Raw genomic sequence first — 20,940 nt, 5'->3', positions numbered from 1 at the left:
GCCTCCCCCCGCCGCCCGGCTTCGGGGCATCGTCCCGATGCCAGGCGGTGGGGCAGGAACGCCTACCCCAGCCGCCCGGCTTCAGGGCATCGTCCCGATGCCGGGCGGTGGGGCAGGAACACCTCCCCCAGCCGCCCGGCTTCAGGGCATCGTCCCGATGCCGGGCGGTGGGGCAGGAACGCCTCCCCCAGCCGCCCGGCTTCAGGGCATCGTCCCGATGCCGGGCGGTGGGGCAGGAACGCCTCCCCCAGCCGCCCGGCTTCAGGGCATCGTCCCGATGCCGGGTGGTGGGGCAGGAACGCCTCCCCCAGCCGCCCGGCTTCAGGGCATCGTCCCGATGCCGGGCGGTGGGGCAGGAACGCCTCCCCCAGCCACCCGGCTTCGGGGCATCGTCCCGATGCCGGGCGGTGGGGCAGGAACGCCTCCCCCCGCCGCCCGGCATCGGAACAATGTCCCGAAGCCGGGCGGCCGGGCGGGAAAGCCTCCCCCCGCCGCCCGGCTTCGGGGCAGGAACGCCTCCCCCCGCCGCCCGGCTTCGGGGCATCGTCCCGATGCCGGGCGGTGGGGCAGGAACGCCTCCCCCAGCCGCCCGGCTTCGGGGCATCGTCCCGATGCCGGGCGGTGGGGCAGGAACGCCTCCCCCAGCCGCCCGGCTTCGGGGCATCGTCCCGATGCCGGGCGGTGGGGTAGGAACGCCTCCCCCAGCCGCCCGGCTTCGGGGCATCGTCCCGATGCCGGGCGGTGGTGCAGGAACGCCTCCCCCCGCCGCCCGGCTTCAGGGCATCGTCCCGATGCCGGGCGGCCGGGCGGGAAAGCCTCCCCCAGCCGCCCGGCTTCGGGGCATCGTTCCGATGCCGGGCGGTGGGGCAGGAACGCCTCCCCCCGCCGCCCGGCATCGGAACGATGTCCCGAAGCCGGGCGGCTGGGCGGGAAAGCCTCCCCCCGCCGCCCGGCTTCAGAACGATGTCCCGAAGCCCGGCGGCGGGGCGGGAAAGCCTCCCCCCGCCGCCCGGCATCGGAACGATGTCCCGAAGCCCAGCGGCGGGGCGGGAAAGCCTTTGTCCCCCCTGCCTGCCTTCCCAGGGGCTTTTAAATCGCCCCGGACAGCGGAGAAGTCCTCCGCTGTCCCGGGCGATTTTAAAATGCCGCCCGCCAGAAGAGGTCGGGGGAAGGCGGTTTCCATAGGAACGCATTAATTGATTTTCAATGCATTCCTATGGAAAACCGTGCATCGCAAGACGAAAAACTCGCAAGACGAAGAGACTTGCGGAACGAATTAATTTCGTCTTGCGAGGCACCACTGTATATATTTATCAATCAATCTTTATTACGGTCCAGAAACCCAACAGGTCTTCAAGATGGGATTGTTAGTGGTAGCATTAAGTTGAGCTCCGCATCAGTTTTTATTAGTTTTATCAGTCTTTTATTAGTTTTTATCAACCTCAGTATTTTATCTCTATCATTTGGCAGCTTTTCCTCAACTATTATATTCACAAAGCTTGAGGTAAAAGCTTGTTAAAAGTCTTAGAGAAAGTCTTGGAAAAAGCCTTAATTAGCTCCAGCTCAACTCAACCTACCCACTAAAAATATTTAAAAATGATTCTGTCAGACAAATAGTGGAATAATAGGAATACTCTGTAACATATACAATGCACAATTTTGTTCACCTGCTTTCTCTCTCCATCCCCACCCCCCGCTTTTAAGGTACCTGTTATAGCAGTCCTAGGATCTGGTGGAGGCATCAGAGCACTGACATCATTTTATGGCAGCCTGTTTGGGCTTCAGCAACTAAATCTTCTTGACTCTGTCACATATCTCTCTGGGATCTCAGGTTCTACATGGTATGTGAGCATGAAAATTCTTATTTCTTACCTTGAACCAGAGGAGGGAATAACATTTCTTCTTGTGCTTTTTGGAGTATTGATTAAAATAGTGTTTCATTCTAGCATCTGATGAAGTAAATAATTGCCTACAAAACCTTTCAGTAAGCTTAAAAGTGAAACTCCACATTTTTCAATAAGTTTTTTTTAAAAATAGGACAGTCAGTTGATTTCCCAGCAGCCACCCCCCCCACACTCTGTCACACTCACATTCATACAAATACACATACAAATAGAATGGATGCATCTGTAGCCCTTAAATAAAACCATGTATTTCTGTACAAAATATGCTTCTTCAACTTTGGGTTTGTTTCTTAGAGTGCTTAAAAATCATATCAGGAACTCTGTCTTGTCCTGTTCACATGTCTCCTACAGCTTATCATTCCCTTTCTAAGCTAAAAAGTCTCCCTTACAGCTTCTTTGTGCTGTAGCCACAACGGAAGAGAACACTTTCTTCTCAAGTTTATTTAGAGCTCATCCACACTTCCATTTGGCCCACTGCTTCCCCCCAGGAAAACCAGCGTGGCAAAGGCAAAACTAGTTGGACCTGTGCTTAGAAAGCATGGACAAACAGAAAACCACTCAGACCCTTGCTTTCTAGGCACGGGACGAGTCCTTAGTCTTCTTAAGCAGACAGTGACTTCTAAAATAGTCTTACTTTAGAAAAAGTAGTGGATAGTATATAAAGATTAGATTTGATGCAGAAATTTAATATTTTATCTTTGCAGGTGCATGTCAATGCTGTATAAAGATTCTGAGTGGTCCAGTAAAGATCCCGGAGACTTTATCAGCACTGCCCGTGATAAAATGTCAAGCAGTAAAGTAGGAGCTTTTTCTTCCGAGCAGCTGAAGTATTACTTTCAAGAACTGGTTGCAATGGAGAATGCTGGACGGAAAGTGTCTTTCACAGACCTGTGGGGACTTATTGTAGAGTTTTTCCTACAGCAGAAGGTGTGTTTTTCTTTTATTATGCACTTTGTGTTTTTATTTTTATGTTGTGAGCTGCCCTGTGATCTTCGGATATAGGGTTGTACAGTGGTGCCCCGCAAGACGAACGCCTCGCAAGATGAAAAACCCGCTAGACGAAAGGGTTTTCCGTTTTGGAGGCGCTTCGCAAAACGAATTCCCCTATGGGGTTGCTTCGTAAGACAAAAAAATTCTTGCATCCCCCCGCGGGTTTTTTCCGCTTTTTCCGCCCTTTTCTTAAGCCGCTTATCAGCTGTTCCGCTGATAAGCCGCTTAACAGCTGATCGCTGGAAGCCGCTTGACAGCTGTAGCGCTAATCCGCTAAGCTGTCAATGGGCTTGCTTTGCAAGATGAAAAAACCGCTAGACGAAGAGAATCGCGGAACGGATTCTTTTCGTCTAGTGAGGCACCACTGTATACAACTTTAATAAATCATCACCACCGCCATAATCAAATCAGGAAATGCACATACAGTCGTACCTTGGAAGTCGAATGGAATCCGTTCCGGAAGTCCGTTTGACTTCCAAAATGTTCGGAAACCAAAGCACGGCTTCTGATTGGCTGCAGGAAGCTCCTGCAGCCAATCAGAAGCCGTGGAAGCCCCGTCGGACCTTCAGCTTCCAAAAATAGTTTACAAACCAGAACAGTCACTTCCAGGTTTGCGGCGTTTGGGAGCCAAAACGTTTGACTTGCAAGGCGTTCAGGATCCCAGGTACGACTGTATATGTAATATATATGCATTGCAAGTAAATTCTCAATTTGAAACCCTTATTGCCTCTCCTCTATTCAGGAAGACCAGTCAAAGCTGTCTGACCAGCAAGAAGCTGTGAAACGGGGGCAGAATCCCTACCCAATCTATGCATCCGTTAATGTGAGGCCCAATGTTAGTGGTGGTGACTTTGCAGGTATAGTAAGGCAGGTGTATTTCTTTCTCATAAAATCTGTAAGTAGTGTTTTTTCTCTCTAGCATAGGCCATTTACCTGCCATTGCACAGTTGATTATTTCTCTGCCCATTAAGGAGGGTGTTATGTACTGAAGTTCTCACCCTGGGCCAGCAGGGGGATACTGTAGATAGTTCAGGTCCACATATGCAAATAAGGGATCGAAAGTGACGTTCAGTGATTGGATAGTTACAGAAAATGGTTACTGTTGCGTTCTAGTGGAGCTCTATATAAGCAGGTTGGCTGAACCCTTCAGTTCAGTTCTGTTCTGGCCTGTGAATAAACAAGAGCTGTTTGAAGAATCGCTGTGTCGTCTGATATGTTCACCCACAACTTAACAGAGTGTGAAGTGAAAGGATGGGGGTGGTAGCTGGTGATGGAAGAGAAATAGTAAGGATAGAAAAGTGGGTGATTAATTTCGATGGGTCAGGAAATACTTTGCGTAAGCCTTAACTCCTCTCATAGTACCGTATTTTTCGCACGATTGGACGCACCGGACCATAGGACGCACCTAGTTTTCAGGGGGGGAAATCAAGGAAAAAATATGATTCCCCCCCCCCGCAGCTCTGGGAGCAGTGGACAGGTTGCACGCAGCCTGTGCGCTACTCCAAGACCTTCTCCCTGCTTTTGCGGGAGGTGGCGGAATTCCCCCACCTCCCGCAAAAGCCCACAGGAGCCCCGCTTGACTCCTGCGGGCTTTTCGACCAGGAGGGAGAAGGGACTGAAACGGCCAGTCAGTCCCTTCTCCCTCCTTGGGCAAAACCCGCAAAGAGCTGCGCGCTCTTTAAAGGCTGCGCGGCTCTTGCAGGCTTTTCTGCGAGGTGGGGGAATTCCCCCACCTCCTGGAAAAGCCAGCAAAGCCGTGCAGCTCCTTTAAAGAGCGCACGGCTTTTGCCTGCTTTTGCGGGAGGTGGGGGAATTCCCCCATCTCCCGCAAAAGCCCGCAGGAGGGAGAAGGGACTGACTCGGCCAGTCAGTCCCTTCTCCGTCCTTGGGGAAAAGCCCCCAAGAGCCGTGCGCTCTTTAAAGGGTGCGCGGCTCCTGCGGGCTTTTCTAGGAGGTGGGGAAATTCCCCCACCTCCTGGAAAAGCCAGCAAAGCCGTGCAGCACCTTTAAAGAGCGCACGGCTTTTGCCTGCTTTTGCGGGAGGTGGGGGAATTCCCCCATCTCCCGCAAAAGCCCGCAGGAGGGAGAAGGGACTGACTCGGCCAGTCAGTCCCTTCTCCGTCCTTGGGGAAAAGCCCCCAAGAGCCGTGCGCTCTTTAAAGGGTGCGCGGCTCCTGCGGGCTTTTCTAGGAGGTGGGGGAATTCCCCCACCTCCTAGAAAAGCCTGCAGAAGCCACGGAGCCTCTTTAAAGAGCACACGGCTTTTGCCTGCTTTTGCGGGAGGTGGGGGAATTCCCCCATCTCCCGCAAAAGCCCGCAGGAGGGTTGGAGAGTAGCGGGAAGGCGTCGCGCGCCTTCCTGCTGCCCCCATCCTCTGGGGCTGGCGATGGGGGAAGCGCTGCTTTCCCCCCCGCCAGCCTCAAAGCCGGGTTGGAGAGTAGCGGGAAGGCGTCACGCGCCTTCCTGCTGCCCCCCATCCTCTGGGGCTGGCGATGGGGGAAGCGCTGCTTTCCCCCCCGCCAGCCTCAAAGCCGGGTTGGAGAGTAGCGGGAAGGCGTCGCGCGCCTTCCTGCTGCCCCCCATCCTCTGGGGCTGGCGATGGGGGAAGCGCTGCTTTCCCCCCCGCCAGCCTCAAAGCCGGGTTGGAGAGTAGCGGGAAGGCGTCGCGCGCCTTCCTGCTGCCCCCCATCCTCTGGGGCTGGCGATGGGGGAAGCGCTGCTTTCCCCCCCGCCAGCCTCAAAGCCGGGTTGGAGAGTAGCGGGAAGGCGTCGCGCGCCTTCCTGCTGCCCCCCATCCTCTGGGGCTGGCGATGGGGGAAGCGCTGCTTTCCCCACCGCCAGCCTCAAAGAGCAGACTCTCCTGGCTTCAGCGGAAGCAACGGGAAGCCTCTGTAGCGCAGGCTTCGGAGGCTTTGCCTTGCTATCGCTGAAGCCAGGGAGCCTGCATTCGCTCCATAGGACGCACACACATTTCCCCTTCATTTTTGGAGGGGAAAAAGTGCGTCCTATAGAGCGAAAAATACGGTATTTTGCTCTCCCTTTTTTTCATATGTCATGATTTGACAGCACAGTTTCATTATTGTAGTGAACATGTGAATGCTAAACATGTGAGCAACATATAAACTAGCCTTATTGCTTTGACTGGGGGGGGGGGTGTACAGCAGCCTTGTTTGCTTTCCTGTTTCTGATGTGGTGCTGGTATTTTCCCTGTTAGAATGGTGTGAGTTCACGCCCTATGAGGTTGGATTTCGCAAGTATGGTGCTTTTGTCCGAACAGAAGATTTTGACAGCGAGTTCTTCATGGGGCGACTGATTAAGAAACATTCTGAGCCCAGGATCTGCTACCTGCAGGGTATGAACTTTTGTACTGATTGTAAGGCAGAGACAATTACCTCATGAAGCATAATGTGTATGATTCCTCAGTTATGGCCTACAGGCCTTTTGTTGGGTGGGTTTTGTCATGGTCTGTTATTTCAAGTTGAGAAGGAATGTCTTTGCGGGTCACATTAGTAGAGATGTGGGTGAGCAGGGCTGCCATCTCCTGAGGGCTGATCCCATTTCAGGCCTCTCAATATTTTTGGAGTAGGAGCCGCTCCCCCCGCCCCCCGTGATGTCCCAAAAGCGTGGAGGCAAAACGCAGAGCCAAGTGTGGCATGGCTAGTTCCTCCTTCTCCTCCTCCTCCTCCTTCTGGAAGGAGAATCGAGCTAGCCTCCCACCAGTGGCAGTTCCAGGAGGAGCCGCCAGCCAATGGGGTCACCGTATTCAGTTCCGCCCCCGGCTCCCCCTGACATCCTGATATTGCACCCCCCCTACCCTTACAAGCTGGCACATCTGTGGATGAGGATTTGCCTTCTATTGTATTTGTCTTGGAGTCATAACAAACCATTTCCTGACAACACTCTGCTTTACATTTACAGTACAAGCTACACTGATGGTTGTAGGTAGATCTGTTGGAGTTTCAGTGGGTTCGTAGGCCTGCTATTTTGCATCTTAGGACAGTCCTCTGGCCCCTTCCAACTATCTAATCTCAAACTATTCATGAGTCGCAGCCTTTAAAAGTACTTGCTACCATATCCTTTGGCTTATATGCCAAAATGCATTCTGAGCAATGTACAACCATGAAATCATAATTAAAATATGCAGTAACAGTTGCACCTGCGGCAACTTTGCAAAAGTTAGCAATAATGTCCCAGCATATAGCTTTAAGCTGGAAACAGTTGCAGCCTTTGTGTTGCTAATGTCCTGTGCACTCTTTTGAAATAATCTTATTTGAAACACCACTAGAGGAAGCACACACAAAGAATTCAGACCTACCTCTTCATGTGGAGAATCTGTGGTTTAATATTAGCTAACACAAGATAAGGTTGTAGCCTGTACCTTGATCATGTGTATATTTTTGTTTGCCAAAGTGGGGAGAGCCTTTAAATTTGATTTAAAATAATTTCCTAATTACTCTACAGGAATGTGGGGCAGTGCCTTTGCTGCTAGTCTGGATGATGTGTTTTTGAAGGTGGTTGGTTCAGGACTGAGCTTTCTAGAATCTCTTGGTGATGTTGTCAAAGTTATTGGTAAGGAACGAAGTTGCTCTGCATTATTTTGCACAATAATACCTTTGCTTGAGAATTTGGTTTGGCAGACTATGTACCTTCTTGTTAACATAATGTTGAAACTTTCAAACAATAGCCAGTCAACAGAAGAGGCATAAATTTAAAGGGTAGTTGAACTTTTTGTTCTATGAAGACCAGCAAAATTTTTCTCATCTGCTAATGGGATGATTTATTCCAACTTTGTTCCTGAGAAAAGTGGAGGAGCTGCTTAATTGATTGCAAAATTTCTTACAAGGCAGGGAAGCGTTTGACAAAACTGCAATTGAAACAAAGCTGTTGAGAAGAATGTGTGACCCTGCCAGGGCCAACCAGGAGTTCCTTGGCAGCATTAGAAGTCAGGCCCATATCTTAAGATTGTTTTCCTGATATGTTATTTTTAGTCATCTCTCTTCATTCTAACACATGTTATATTTCTGTAATAGAGTTTTCGACTTGAATTCAGAGCATCTTAAGTTCCGCAATGAGGGTTGTGTGACTTTGGGCCAATCATCATAACTCAACTTAACATACAGTTGTTTGTTTGAGGATAAAATGTTTGGGGCAGGGGAGAGAGGGGAAGGTAAATCCATGTACCATATTTTTTGCTCTATAAGACTCACTTTTTCCCTCCTAAAAAGTAAGGAGAAATGTGTGTGCGTCTTATGGAGAGAACGCAGGCTGCGCAGCTATCCCAGAAGCCAGAACAGCAAGAGCCGTTGCTGCTTTCACTGCGCAGCGATCCCTCTTGCTGTTCTGGCTTCTGAGATTCAGAATATTATTTTTCTTGTTTTCCTCCTCCAAAAACTAGGTGCATCTTGTGGTCTGGTGCGTCTTATAGAGCGAAAAATACGGTATATCATTCTTGGGGAAAATATGGGATTGTTGCTGGTTAATGACCAGCTTGATCCCGTCCAACTCAGTTGTAGCTCCCATGTACTGCTGAAGGGATCCCAAGACAGTATTACAGAAGCTTATTTCTGTCTACTCCTTGTGCACATCTGAGTCAGTCAGTGCACCAAGCCGTTACAGTGATAGGAGGTCTGTGGATGCCTCCCATATTCACAGCCAGCCCTACCTTCTCCATTTGATCCCGGAATGTAAGTTTGAGCCGATAAGAGGGGCAAATTTGGATAGGTGTGCATTGTCTTCCTGTGGCTCATAACAGCTTGGCACATTGTTTGCCTACGCAATGTGCTGCACTCCAGATGTCATTGAACTCCAACTTCCATCAGCCCCAGCCATTGTGGCCAATGGTCAGGAATGATGGGAACTGCAGTCCAACATCATCTGGGAGACACCACATTGGCTGCCTCTGCCCAGAAAGATGCCTCTACAGATGAGTGCTGTACTTAAAGCCAACAGGTTTGAACTCATAACAGTAAGTTTCACATGGTCACAGTGTCTGTGACTTTTCTTATCAATTAGCATTGGTAATACTGTAGGAAGGTTTACTGGTCAATGGTGAGAATGGTATATAAAGAGCTATCAGTTGCAGATCACATGGTAGCATAGTATTTACACATATGAAAGTCAGAAATGGCTGTCTTATTCACAAGTGGTGAAACAATGAGAGGTACACTTAAACTCCAAATCTGAACTTTACCCTTAAATTATTTTACATGTGGTGGAGCAAACTTAACTCTTTTAGTCTTGGTATCAGTTTTACCTGGCCTTCTTAGTAACTGTTAACGCTGCTTCCTTTGTTAATGCTGGTTATTTAAAATAATTTTATTTATTGTGTTTTTATTTATTGAGGCAGCACAAAGAGGCATTTATATATTCATATAAATGAATATTTCAACAGCAGATATACGGCAAAGTGAAATACCCAAATCTTGTGCGCATTGTTACAAGGGATCACAAAGTGTAAAGAGTGTTCATGCTAATTGAAGTATCTGTTTTCTCAAAACCTAAAGATGACACAGGCTAGATTGGAGATAAATATATATTAAAAACACCGCATGATTCATGATTGTAGATGACTGTCGACGATCCCATCTCCGGGATCCTATGAGGCTGAAGACTCGTCTGGTTATACCTGGCGGACCCTTGATACAGATTTTCCAGGACTTCTTCAAGTCTCGTGTTACAGCTGGGGAAACTTTTAATTTCATGCAAGGATTGTACCTGCACAAGGATTACATCAGGGTCAATAAATTTGTGCTCGGGAAAGGTAAAATTTATTTTTGGAATAAAAACCGACCTTCCCTAAAGTTTATAGATTAGCAAATGAAACCTGCATAGTGTGAAAATCCTCTGTTAATAGTGTCAGATCTCCACTAAAATCCAGTCAGGTGCCAAATACAGACATGGCTTTTCCTCTCTTAGTATAAAACATTCAGTTATAAGCTGAATTTCCATTGAAGGTATTGGCGGTTCTGTTTCACCATTTTTAGCATAGTGTTGCTTTTTTTCAGGTACTCATTTAGACGCTTTCCCTAATAAGTTGACTCCAATGGAAGAAAGTCTGTACCTTGTGGATGGTGGCTTTTCCATCAATTCTCCCTTCCCTTTGGTACTGCAACCAGAGAGAGATGTTGATGTCATCCTATCATTCAATTATTCTTGGGAAGCGCCATTTGAGGTGAGACAAATCATTGTAGCCTGCCAAGTCAACTTGAGATTGTTGGTTTTTTTTGGCTTGTTAAGTTTTCTTGGCTTTTCTTGGCTTGGTACTAGTTCAGGTTTAGCTGAAGTTTTTTCCAGTATGGTTCCAGTTCAAGCCAATGAGCATAGGAAAAAGGTGCTAATAATTGCCTGACCGTTTTTTATCTCTCTCTCATACTTCAGGTCTTAGAATTGACTCAGAGGTACTGCAAAGAACGGGACATTCCTTTCCCAGAAATCATCTTCACCAAGGAAGATAAAGAAAATCCCAAGGAATGTTATATGTTTATGGATGCTGAGAATCCTAAGGTTCCCATAGTCCTTCACTTCCCTCTCGTTAATGACACCTTCCACAAATACAAAGCACCAGGTAAGCATGTGAGCTTACATAGCCTGCATTTCAAAGTATCTAGCTGTTATTCCCAAGTAGAATGTTGAACTGACTGAACATTTTGAACATGATTTTGGTGTGGTCATTAAGCTGTTTTGGAAAACGGCAAAAGGTGAGGAAATGAACTGGGTGTCCTCAGAACAGTCTATTTTAAGGAGTAGAACTTGAAAATCTAAATAGAAAATTACTAATTCCTTTATGAATAAGGCTCTACCCTACCAACCAGTTCTGTCACGTATGCTGGTGATCTGGTTTAATATTTCAGTGGTTTATAATTAGCTAGTGGGATAGCATCAATACTGAAATATTATGAAGAACTTGGATCATCATTTTTGCTTGGGACTTCCAATAAAAACACACACATCTTAAACATGAATGTTGTTGTTGTTGGTTTTTTAAAATATTTTTTTATTGCTCAGTTTCCACATAACAAATTATCAAGCCATATAATCACCTACATAATCTCCCCCATTTTTTATTCCCCCCCAGGATTTCCCTCAGCTCCTCTTCCTGATTTCGCTGCACATATTTTCTCTGCATATTATAAAACTGTATATATCCTTACATACCTGTCCATCATGTTATCAACAATAAATTTGTATGCGTTTATTCAAAACCTGCCAAGGAGTCCAGTTCATTTTGTTGTATTTTTAAATAATTTGTATAAAGTTCCCATTCCGCCTTGAAATCACAGTTGTCCTTGTCTCGCAGTTTGTATGAAACATGAATGTTGTTTTTTATAACGCAAGACACACTTTCTTGGAAATTTGGGAGAACGGGGAGCAGTTAATTTAATTGTCATGGTTAGCCAACTATTATGCTTGTTTGTAATGTGGTACAGTGGTACCTCAGGTTAAGTACTTAATTCGTTCGGAGGTCTGTTCTTAACCTGAAACTGTTCTTAACCTGAAGTACCACTTTAGCTAATGGGGCCTCCTGCTGCTGCTGTGCCGCTGGAGCACGATTTCTGTTCTCATCCTGAAGCAAAGTTCTTAACCTGAAGCACTATTTCTGGGTTAGTGGAGTCTGTAACCTGAAGCATATGTAACCCGAGGTACCAGTGGCGTAGCATGGGTTGTCAGCACCCGGGGCAAGGCAAGTAATTTGTGCCCCCTAACCTGTGGATTTGCGCCCCCTAACCCTAACCCCCAGATGTTGTGCCCGGTGCGGCCCGCCCCCCCTGCACCCCCCACGCTACGCCACTGCGAGGTACCACTGTATAGTAAAATGCAGTATATAGTAAAATGCAGTCATGTTCATACTCCAATTAGCCCCAGTCAACATGCTCAGTTGTCAGGAAGAATGGGAGTTGTGGCCCTCCAGATGTTGTTTGACTACAGACCCCTCATTCCTGCCTCAGAACAAGTTTGAAGGAAGGTATTCATGCAATGTATCTTTTCCCTCTCCTCTGGCTGCAGGAATAGAACGTGAATCAGAAGAGGAGAAATCCTTGGGTGATTTTGTGATTGGAGGAATAGACTCGCCATACTGGACACTAAACTTCACCTATGAACCGGAAGACTTTGACAAACTGCTAGAATTGAGTCGCTATAATGTACTGAATAACAAGGAAGCTGTTTTTAAAGCATTAAGTATGGCTTTAAGCAGACGAAAGAAGAAAAGAGGATTAGGGTTTATTTGAAAACTGGGAAGTGAATGGATTGCAGTGCTTTTATGAAAGATCCCAGTAGAAATAAATGAATCTTTGTGGCGTCCTTTTTATGTGAATGGATGTTGCACTGTGAAATTCTCTTCTGATTGCACTGGAAACTTAAGTTTACATACAAAGAAAGCTGTTCTTTCCTTTTTCTGTTCAGTGGATAAAACTTGGCAGTAGGTTTCCAGTGCTACAGGTCCAATATTTAAGAAGTCCATTTCTGAATGTCCACTGGGGTATATATTTCATCTGATATCGGGGTGGGGAAATCTGAGAACTGTTTTATATTTATTTTTATTGTAATCATATTGTAAATAGTCTTAATCAAAGATTATGAAATTAATGTTACATGTTCTGCTGGGTAAAGGGATGCAATTACTACACTTTGAAAGAATACCTTTGAAGAAGAAACACTGATACCGTCAAATTTAACCCTCATCTTGAGTGACTGGCATTCTATACCAGTGCACAAAGAATGTTATTTATTTTAAGAAATCACCGTGTGTTTGAATAATGAGGACAGGAGTCTTCGTATCACTGAAATTCACAAGGAAGTGATTTTTTTTTTTTACAAAACTTTTGTTAATCTTTATTTTGATAATGAAGCACAACAGAACTTTTATAAATAAAAAATATTTTTCTAGTCTCCCTGTCATTCTGAGCATTTGATACATGTGCATTGATTGATTGATTGATTGATTGATTGAATTTATATACCCAGGTATATAGGGTCCACTGGGCTAACGTAATGCTGGACTTCAATTGCTTAATAATAATAATAATAATAATAATAATAATAATAATAATAATTTATTTATACCCAGCCACTATATGGCCTTGTGTCATATATTCATGAACAAAGTCCTTCTCTGTGAAAATAAGCAATGTTTCACCTTTGACATTTGATTTTTTAAAAAAATAATATTTATTATTTTTCATACAAAAGCATAACAAAAAGAATAAACAATAATAAGAGAAAAAGAATAAGAAAAAGAAAAAGAAAGAATATGAAACATAAAACACTTCAATTTTCCCATACATCACCACATAAACTAAAACTTAATTAATTAATTAAAATCTATCTTTATAAACATATTACTTGACTTCTTCTAATCTCTTCCATCTGAATTTCCTTGTAATTAAATGTAGCAGTTTCCAATATCATTATTTCATAAAACTGTATTATAGTCATAATCAAATTTCTTAAGTTTTCTTATCGTACATTTTCCTATTTATTTATTTAATCCTAATTTAATCCTAGGCCTAAATAGTTCTTTCAAGTGGTTACATATCTTTAATATTATCTTTGACATTTGAACAATGACAGCTAGAATACAACCTTTGGTAAAAGTTCTTTTAGAATTTACTGCCCAGTGTCTCTAGGATTCAGTTAACAAGATCTGGATCATCCCAATACCACTAGCCACTAAGAGCTGTTGTACTTTGAGTTCTAAGCCAAGGTGACTATGAAATATTTTGTTGTTGTTATTGATTTACATTATGATTGAAATATGAAATGTTAAAGTGAAAGAGAGCCAGTGTGGTGTAGTGGTTAAGAGCGGTAGTCTCGTAATCTGGTGAACCAGGTTCGCGTCTCCTCTCCTCCACATGCAGCTGCTGGGTGACTTTGGGCCAGTCACACTTCTCTGAAGTCTCTCAGCCCCACTCACCTCACAGAGTGTTTGTTGTGGGGGAGGAAGGGAAAGGAGAATGTTAGCCGCTTTGAGACTCCTGAAGGGGAGTGAAAGGCGGGATATCAAATCCAAACTACTCGTTCTTAACCTGAAACTGTTCTTAACCTGAAGCACCACTTTAGCTAATGGGGCCTCCTGCTGCCGCCGCACTGCCGGAACATGATTTCTGTTCTTATACTGAAGCAAAGTTCATAACCTGAAGCACTATTTCTGGGTTAGTGGAGTCTGTAACCTGAAGCTTATGTAACCTGAAGCGTATGTAACCCGAGGTACAACGGTATTGACATTTTGGCGCCTGGATGAGAATGCTAAGTCCTTAACATGTTAAACCAAAAGAGTTTCTTTTTTAATGAAATATAGTTAGTGGTCATGACAATCCGTGAACTGAACTTGAACTGCGCAACAGAGACGTAGCTTGAGTGTCCTGTATCAAAAGCTGCTTTTGTACTTCTTAGTGGTCTAATAAGGCAAACAACTTGCTTATATTAAGCTTGCGGAGCGGCTTGTTTATGCATGGGAGGCAGGTTTGGCTCTTTAAGGTCCTTGTCAAAAGAAGTGTATATTTTTCAATCTGTGAACCTTTCAACCAATTCCGTTTTTTTTAATGCACGAACATTGAAAAGGAACATCCAATGCACAAATAATTTAAATATCACACCAAACAGGAAATTCATAACTGAGGATAGTTCTCCACCCATTTTTACACCTATAGTTAATCATTTCTGCAGCAAAATGGTGGGTGGGATAATTTGAGATAGGTGATACTGAATAAAAATAATTTGGAAAAGGAGAGGGGGGGGGTTGATACTTGCTGTAGCAGAAGAGTAGATTGGAAACAAAGGTGAAGAGTTCTTAGCAGAAAGACCATGAACTGTAAATTCACTTTTATACACAGCATGAGGACCACTGAGGATATGTGGTGGGAAGTCAGCAATCCTCTTAAGGTTCTTACCACAGTGTGGAACACAGAGAAGAGGAGGGCTATTGACAACAGTTGTGCCTGACTGGGCACTGCAGAACCTGGCCAGAGCAGAAGCGGCAAAAGGCCCAGTTCATCCTTCGCTTACTGAAGTAGCTGCCCAGAGGAGCTCTTTTGCATGGGCAAAGTTTTAATGAATCTAGAAAATTTAAATATTACATATGTTTTAATTAAAAGATGAATAATTTTGTTGTTTTATGAGTGGGGCACAACCTTGATGGCAGAAACTGAGGAGGAATTAAAGAACTTTTATTGAGGGTGAAAGAGGAGAGTGCAAAATATGGTCTGAAGCTCAACATCAAAAAAACGAAGATCATGGCCACTGGGCCCATCACCTCCTGGCAAATAGAAGGGGAAGAAATGGAGGCAGTGAGAGATTTTACTTTCTTGGGCTCCATGATCACTGCAGATGGTGACAGCAGTCATGAAATTAAAAGACGCCTGCTCCTTGGGAGAAAGGCGATGACAAACCTAGACAGCATCTTAAAAAGCAGAGAAATCACCTTGCCAACAAAGGTCCGTATAGTTAAAGCTATGGTTTTCCCAGTAGTGATGTATGGAAGTAAGAGCTGGACCATAAAGAAGGCTGATCGCCGAAGAATTGATGCTTTTGAATTATGGTGCTGGGGGAGACTCTTGAGAGTCCCATGGACTGCAAGAAGATCAAACCTATCTATTCTGAAGGAAATCAGCCCTGAATGCTCACTGGAAGGACAGATCCTGAAGCTGAGGTTCCAATACTTTGGCCACCTCATGAGAAGAGAAGACTCCCTGGAAAAGACCCTGATGTTGGGAAAGATGGAGGGCACAAGGAGAAGGGGACGACAGAGGATGAGATGGTTGGATAGTGTTCTCGAAGCTACCAGCATGAGTTTGACCAAAGTGCGGGAGGCAGTGGAAGACAGAATTGCCTGGCGTGCTCTGGTCCACGGGGTCACGAAGAGTCGGACATGACTAAACGACTAAACAACAATATGAGTGGGGCATTGTTGCTTTTGTGTGTTCTCAGGGTATTTATTTTTGTGTTTCTATATTGTAAACTGCCCTGTGATCTTCAGATGAAATTAACAATAATAATAGTCAGACAAAACAGTCTAGATCATATGACCTGGACGCTGTTACTAAAGGTGATATATGGATTATGTTCTAGTGACTTGTTGTTAAAATTATTTGTAAAACTATACAGGAAAACGTGTTTTTTGTACAGCTGAATGTGAGTATGATGCTGTGATTGACAATGATGGAGTAGTGCAGTGATCTAATATTACAATTTTGTATTGCTAAATGAAGTGGTTACATGTATTTATATTGGCGATGCCAACGCAATGAATCAAGAGGATGAATGGTTATCCTAAGGCTTTTCTCATGTCGCTATGTTTATTTCCTGTATCAACAAGTAGACATTAAGCAAACCTTTAGTGCACGCTGGGTTTTGAAATGGACCTTGCTTCACATGCCAATTATAAGTGTGAGAGAAACAACCTGAAATGTTAAGGTCAAACTGTGACACCTCCTTTGTGAGGAATTTTGCTTAGCCTACACCCAGGCACCCATGGGCTGGGAGCTCGTGACATCTCTCAGTCGCTGACAGCACCAATTCGTAGAATCAGCCACCAGTGTCAGGGACAGTAATTGGGGCACAATTTGTCCTTGCCATTCTGCAGATCGGATGTGTAATGATACCTATGTGGTTTGGTATAGTGAGGAAACAGCCTCATAGTGGGGTATTCTGTTAGGCCACCTGCAAGTAGGCAATGTCCTAATGCAGGGGTAGGCAACCTAAGGCCTGTGGGCTGGATGCGGCCCAATCACCTCAATCCAGCCTGCGGACGGTCCAGGAATCAGCATGTTTTTACATGAGTGGAATGTGTCCTTTTATTTAAAATGCATCTCTGGATTATTTGTGGTGCACAGGAATTTGTTCATATTTTTTTTTCAAAATATAGTCCGGCCCACCACATGGTCTGAGGGGCGGTGGACCGGCCCACGGCTGAAAAAATTTGCTGACCCCTGCCCTAATGTATGCAACAGCAACCAGATTTGATGTTTGTATACAAATATATGCAATATTTCTAAGGCTTTTTGAGCAGAGGTGGCTTGTTCTTCAAATGAAAAGCTATTTAGTGTGAGAAAACTGTATTTGCATCTACTTAACAGCTGTAGATGTTGGTTACTATCTTGTATTATAAGCCCTTATGTGTCTAAACCTGCACTTTCATGCCTTCCAGAAAGGGAAGAAAACTTTGCAAGCTATTGTAGCAATTGTACATACAGCAGGTAAGAGTTTCAGGTCCCCCTTTGTGAGACACATGAACATAATGTGAGACCTTTTTTAAATAATAAGAAAATAGCATGCACTCATTTTATAGCACTAGGGAAGCTAAAATGCCTCAGATCATAGTACTATAGAGATGGAAGGTACCCCGAGACTCACCTAGCACAGTCAAACCTCAGTTTTTGTACATCTTGGCTGCCAAATGTTTTGGAAGCCGAATGCCGAAAACCCAGAAGTGAATGCTTCCATTTTTGAACACGCCTCGGAAGTCGAACGGCTTCTGAGGCGCATTTCTCAATTTCCCCCATTGAACTTGCTGATTTTCGAACATTTCAGAAGTTGAACAGGCTTCCAGAATGGATTACGTTCAAAAACCAAGGTTCCGCTGTACACAGTATTCCAAGTGTAGTTGCACCAAATATAAGGGCATTCTTATATTGGCAGTTTTATTTTTTTATTCCTTTCCCAATGATCCCTAACTTAGAATCCACCTTTTTCAAAGCTGTTGCAAACTACATCTTCACTTTCATTGAACTATTCCCCACAGTCCAAATAACTCTTTCCTGGTTGGTCACCACTAGTTCAGTCCTTATCAGTTTATATGTGAAGATGGGATTTATTTGTTTAACTAATTAGCCTCTATGTGCATCACATCACATCGCATCTGCTTACACTGAATCACATTTGCCTTTTTACTGTGCATTTGCCCAGTTTGGAGAGATCCTTTTGGAGCCCCTTGCAATCTATATTGCCTTTTAAAGGTAAAGGTAAAGGTGCCCCTGACCATTAGGTCCAGTCGTGACCGACTCTGTGGTTGCGGTGCTCATCTCGCTTTATTGGCCGAGGGAGCCGGTGTACAGCTTCTGGGTCATGTGGCCAGCATGACTAAGCCGCTTCTGGCGAACCAGAGCAGTGCACGGAAACTCTGTTTACCTTCCCACTGGAGCGGTACCTATTTATCTACTTGCACTTTGACGTGCTTTCGGTTAGGTTGGCAGGAGCAGGGACCAAGCAACGGGAGCTCACCCCATTGCAGGGATTCGAACTGCCGACCTTCTGATCGGCAAGCCCTAGGCTCTGTGGTTTAACCCACAGCGCCACCCGTGTCCCATATTGCCTTTTAGTACTCTGCTTAATTTTACCACCCTGAACCACAATAAACTCCTGGCAGTACTGCAATCTTCAGCCCCCCGCAGTACAGCTAATCTGGGTACTGGCTATTATACTAGGTAAAAACTGATGGCTACACTGCATGATTTAATAATCTGGGCATGACTTGGTTTAGCATCTGGAGAAGCTCTGAGGTCACATTTGGTAATGGATACCAGGGAAGGAACTCTGAAATTTTGTCAGCTAGTGATGTGCATAACTCAGTTGGCCACACCATAAAAATACAGTGCAAACTTGTTAAAAATAATAATTTTCTATTTATATGCGCACGGAGCACTCTTAAAGTATTCGTTTTTAATCACTCAGGGTGGGGTTGTGTTTCTGCTTATATTACAACGATTCCAAGTTCTGTCACTTTAAAGGCAGATACAACCAGGACTAGTCCCTTTCAGTCAAGGAACCAGTTCCCTCAAGCACAACCTGACATTTTTCTCATCTGACTGCATGAGGCTTGGGAGTACAGGATGTCTGAGGATCCAACTACCAGTTTACCGGAGGTAAATTTAAAAGTACAGCTATTCAATAATTTGTTTTTTTTTATGCAACGTATCACCTGGAAGGGGAGGGGGCAAACGGAGGAACACATTTTGGGCTATTCTGTGTGGTTTTTCTTTTTCTTTTTGGTGTGTGTGTACATATGCAGTACATGCACTACAGGGTCAAGACACTTGAGGGCATTTCAACAAGATTAGCATGTGAGGGTTGGAATCTGTACATATATAAAAACGCTGTGAAAATGCTTTTTAAAAAACCGTTTTGGAGAATACATTGAATTTTGCATAGTTCATTGCTGCTATCTAGTGTCACATCTGTGGTGCTTTTTTCTGGGGGTATGCAGGGGTACGTATACCCCCAAACATTTTGTGAATCTTTGTACTTTTGCCCACTTACTGTAATTATTTTTCCTGATTTGAACTATAAAATGGTGATTTTCTTGAGAGTACCCCTAAACATTTTTTAAAGAAGAAAAGCACTGCACATTTGTACTGCACTTTACAACACATTTAAAATGTTTTATTTGCAACTGTGTAACTGAGTACAAGGTCTTGAGATTAAGTAGGTAAAGCATTGTATGAGATTCTATGAGATTGTAACTCATAGAAGGGTTCTTTTAAATATCACCTCCTCATCTGTTTTGAACCTTACCTTCAAATTACTGTTCATGTTCTGGGTTAAAGTACCTCTCAGATATGATTGTGTCTTATCATTCTACAATTATGAGATTATCTATTCTGTTTCCTTTTGCTGGTAAGTGTGTGTAGTTAAATTCAGTTTTGTGACTTCAACAAATCATATATTTGCTTTGCAGATCCAAACCTCCCCCACTTCTCAACTCACTGTGAAAATCTTGCAAGCTAGAAATATCACTGTAGCCGACCCACGTGAGTACTCTATTTCCTTCACATTTTTGGTTGCCTCTCTTCCATGAAATTAAAAGGACTGGTAACCAGAAAAACAAAACATGAAACATTTTCAACAGATGGTGAGAGTGGAATTCTAAATTCAGGTTTTAACTAGGGATCAACAATGTTTGGCAAACGTGGAATGCTTTGGTAGGTTTTAGAAGGAAGAAGAAGAAGAGGAGAGTTTGGATTTGATATCCTGCTTTATCACTACCCAAAGGAGTCTCAAATCGGCTAACAATCTCCTTTCCCTTCCTCCCCCACAACAAACACTCTGTGGGGTGAGTGGGGCTGAGAGACTTCAGAGAAGTGTGACTGGGCCAAGGTCACCCAGCAGCTGCATGTGGAGGAGCGGAGACGCGAACCCGGTTCACCAGATTACGAGACTACCGCTCTTAACCACTACACCACACTGGCTCTCTGAACCACAATCCTACCCTTTTATATGTATAAAGACTCTTTGGCCTGAGAACAAACTTGGTGGGACACATAGGTTTGTTTCTAACTAAGTCCTACTCCTCCTGAGGACTCAGTTACACAGCTGCAATTCTAACATTATAAGTGTGTTATAAGACTGTGACACCAGATGGCTCTGTAGAGCTCAATGGCAAATTGCATATATATTTTATTGCAATTTTTAATAGTATTTTAATAGCATATTTAATATCTGTTTGGATCCAGCCTATGAGAAGTCTCACTGAATTCAATAAGCATGAGTCAGTCATGAGCAATGATTTCAGTAGGTCTACTCTAAGTAGCCCTTATTTGGATACAGCTCACAGTCATGCCATTTGATGCTTAAAAAATAATCCCTTTCTAAATATTACACAACACAGAGTACCACCTTATTAGTTTAGGACTCAGAGGTAGCTACGTTTTAGGTATAAATATCATATGTAAGTGAAAACTGGTCTACATGTAAAACGCTACACAGAAGCTGTCCTGGTCATTGGTGTGAAAAGCAGGATCACTACACATTTCAGTGGGGAGGAGCCATAACTCAGAGGGTAGAGCACATGTTTTCCATGCAAAAGGTTCCAGGTTCAATCCCTGGAAATAACTGAAAATTTCCAGTTAAAATAAGAATTAGGTAGCACAGGCTTCCTCATCCTTGGTCCTCCAGATGTTTTTGGCCTACAACTCCCATGATCCCTAGTTAGCAGGACCAGCAGTCAGGGATGATGGGAATTGTAGTCTCAAAACATCTGGAGGGCCGAGGTTGAGGAAGCCTGAGGTAGCAGGTAACGGGAAAGACTTCTGCTTGTTTGAAAAGCTTCTGCCAG

At 44.4% G+C, this 20,940-nt stretch overlaps 1 protein-coding gene across 4 annotated transcripts in view; it reads left to right on the top strand.

The window, feature by feature from the left end:
- PLA2G4F (phospholipase A2 group IVF) overlaps window positions 1-12,782 on the top strand; it is a 28,279-nt gene extending 15,497 nt beyond the window's left edge. For all 4 annotated transcript variants that reach the window (XM_081889835.1, XM_081889836.1, XM_081889834.1 and 1 more), the window contains exons 12-20: window positions 1,705-1,841; window positions 2,609-2,831; window positions 3,637-3,751; window positions 6,109-6,246; window positions 7,356-7,463; window positions 9,460-9,654; window positions 9,899-10,065; window positions 10,272-10,458; window positions 11,898-12,782. In XM_081889835.1, the coding sequence (XP_081745961.1) occupies window positions 1,705-1,841; window positions 2,609-2,831; window positions 3,637-3,751; window positions 6,109-6,246; window positions 7,356-7,463; window positions 9,460-9,654; window positions 9,899-10,065; window positions 10,272-10,458; window positions 11,898-12,121 (1,494 nt within the window). In that variant the 3' untranslated portion in view covers window positions 12,122-12,782. The remainder of the gene's footprint in view (window positions 1-1,704; window positions 1,842-2,608; window positions 2,832-3,636; window positions 3,752-6,108; window positions 6,247-7,355; window positions 7,464-9,459; window positions 9,655-9,898; window positions 10,066-10,271; window positions 10,459-11,897) is intronic.
- The last annotated feature ends 8,158 nt before the right edge of the window (window positions 12,783-20,940 follow it).

The sequence above is a fragment of the Podarcis melisellensis genome, assembly GCF_964234715.1.
Source record: "Podarcis melisellensis genome assembly, chromosome: 1".
NCBI classification, from domain to species: domain Eukaryota; kingdom Metazoa; phylum Chordata; class Lepidosauria; order Squamata; family Lacertidae; genus Podarcis; species Podarcis melisellensis.
Note: the sequence above shows the minus strand (reverse complement) of the source record. Positions and strands in the feature narration are given on the sequence as shown.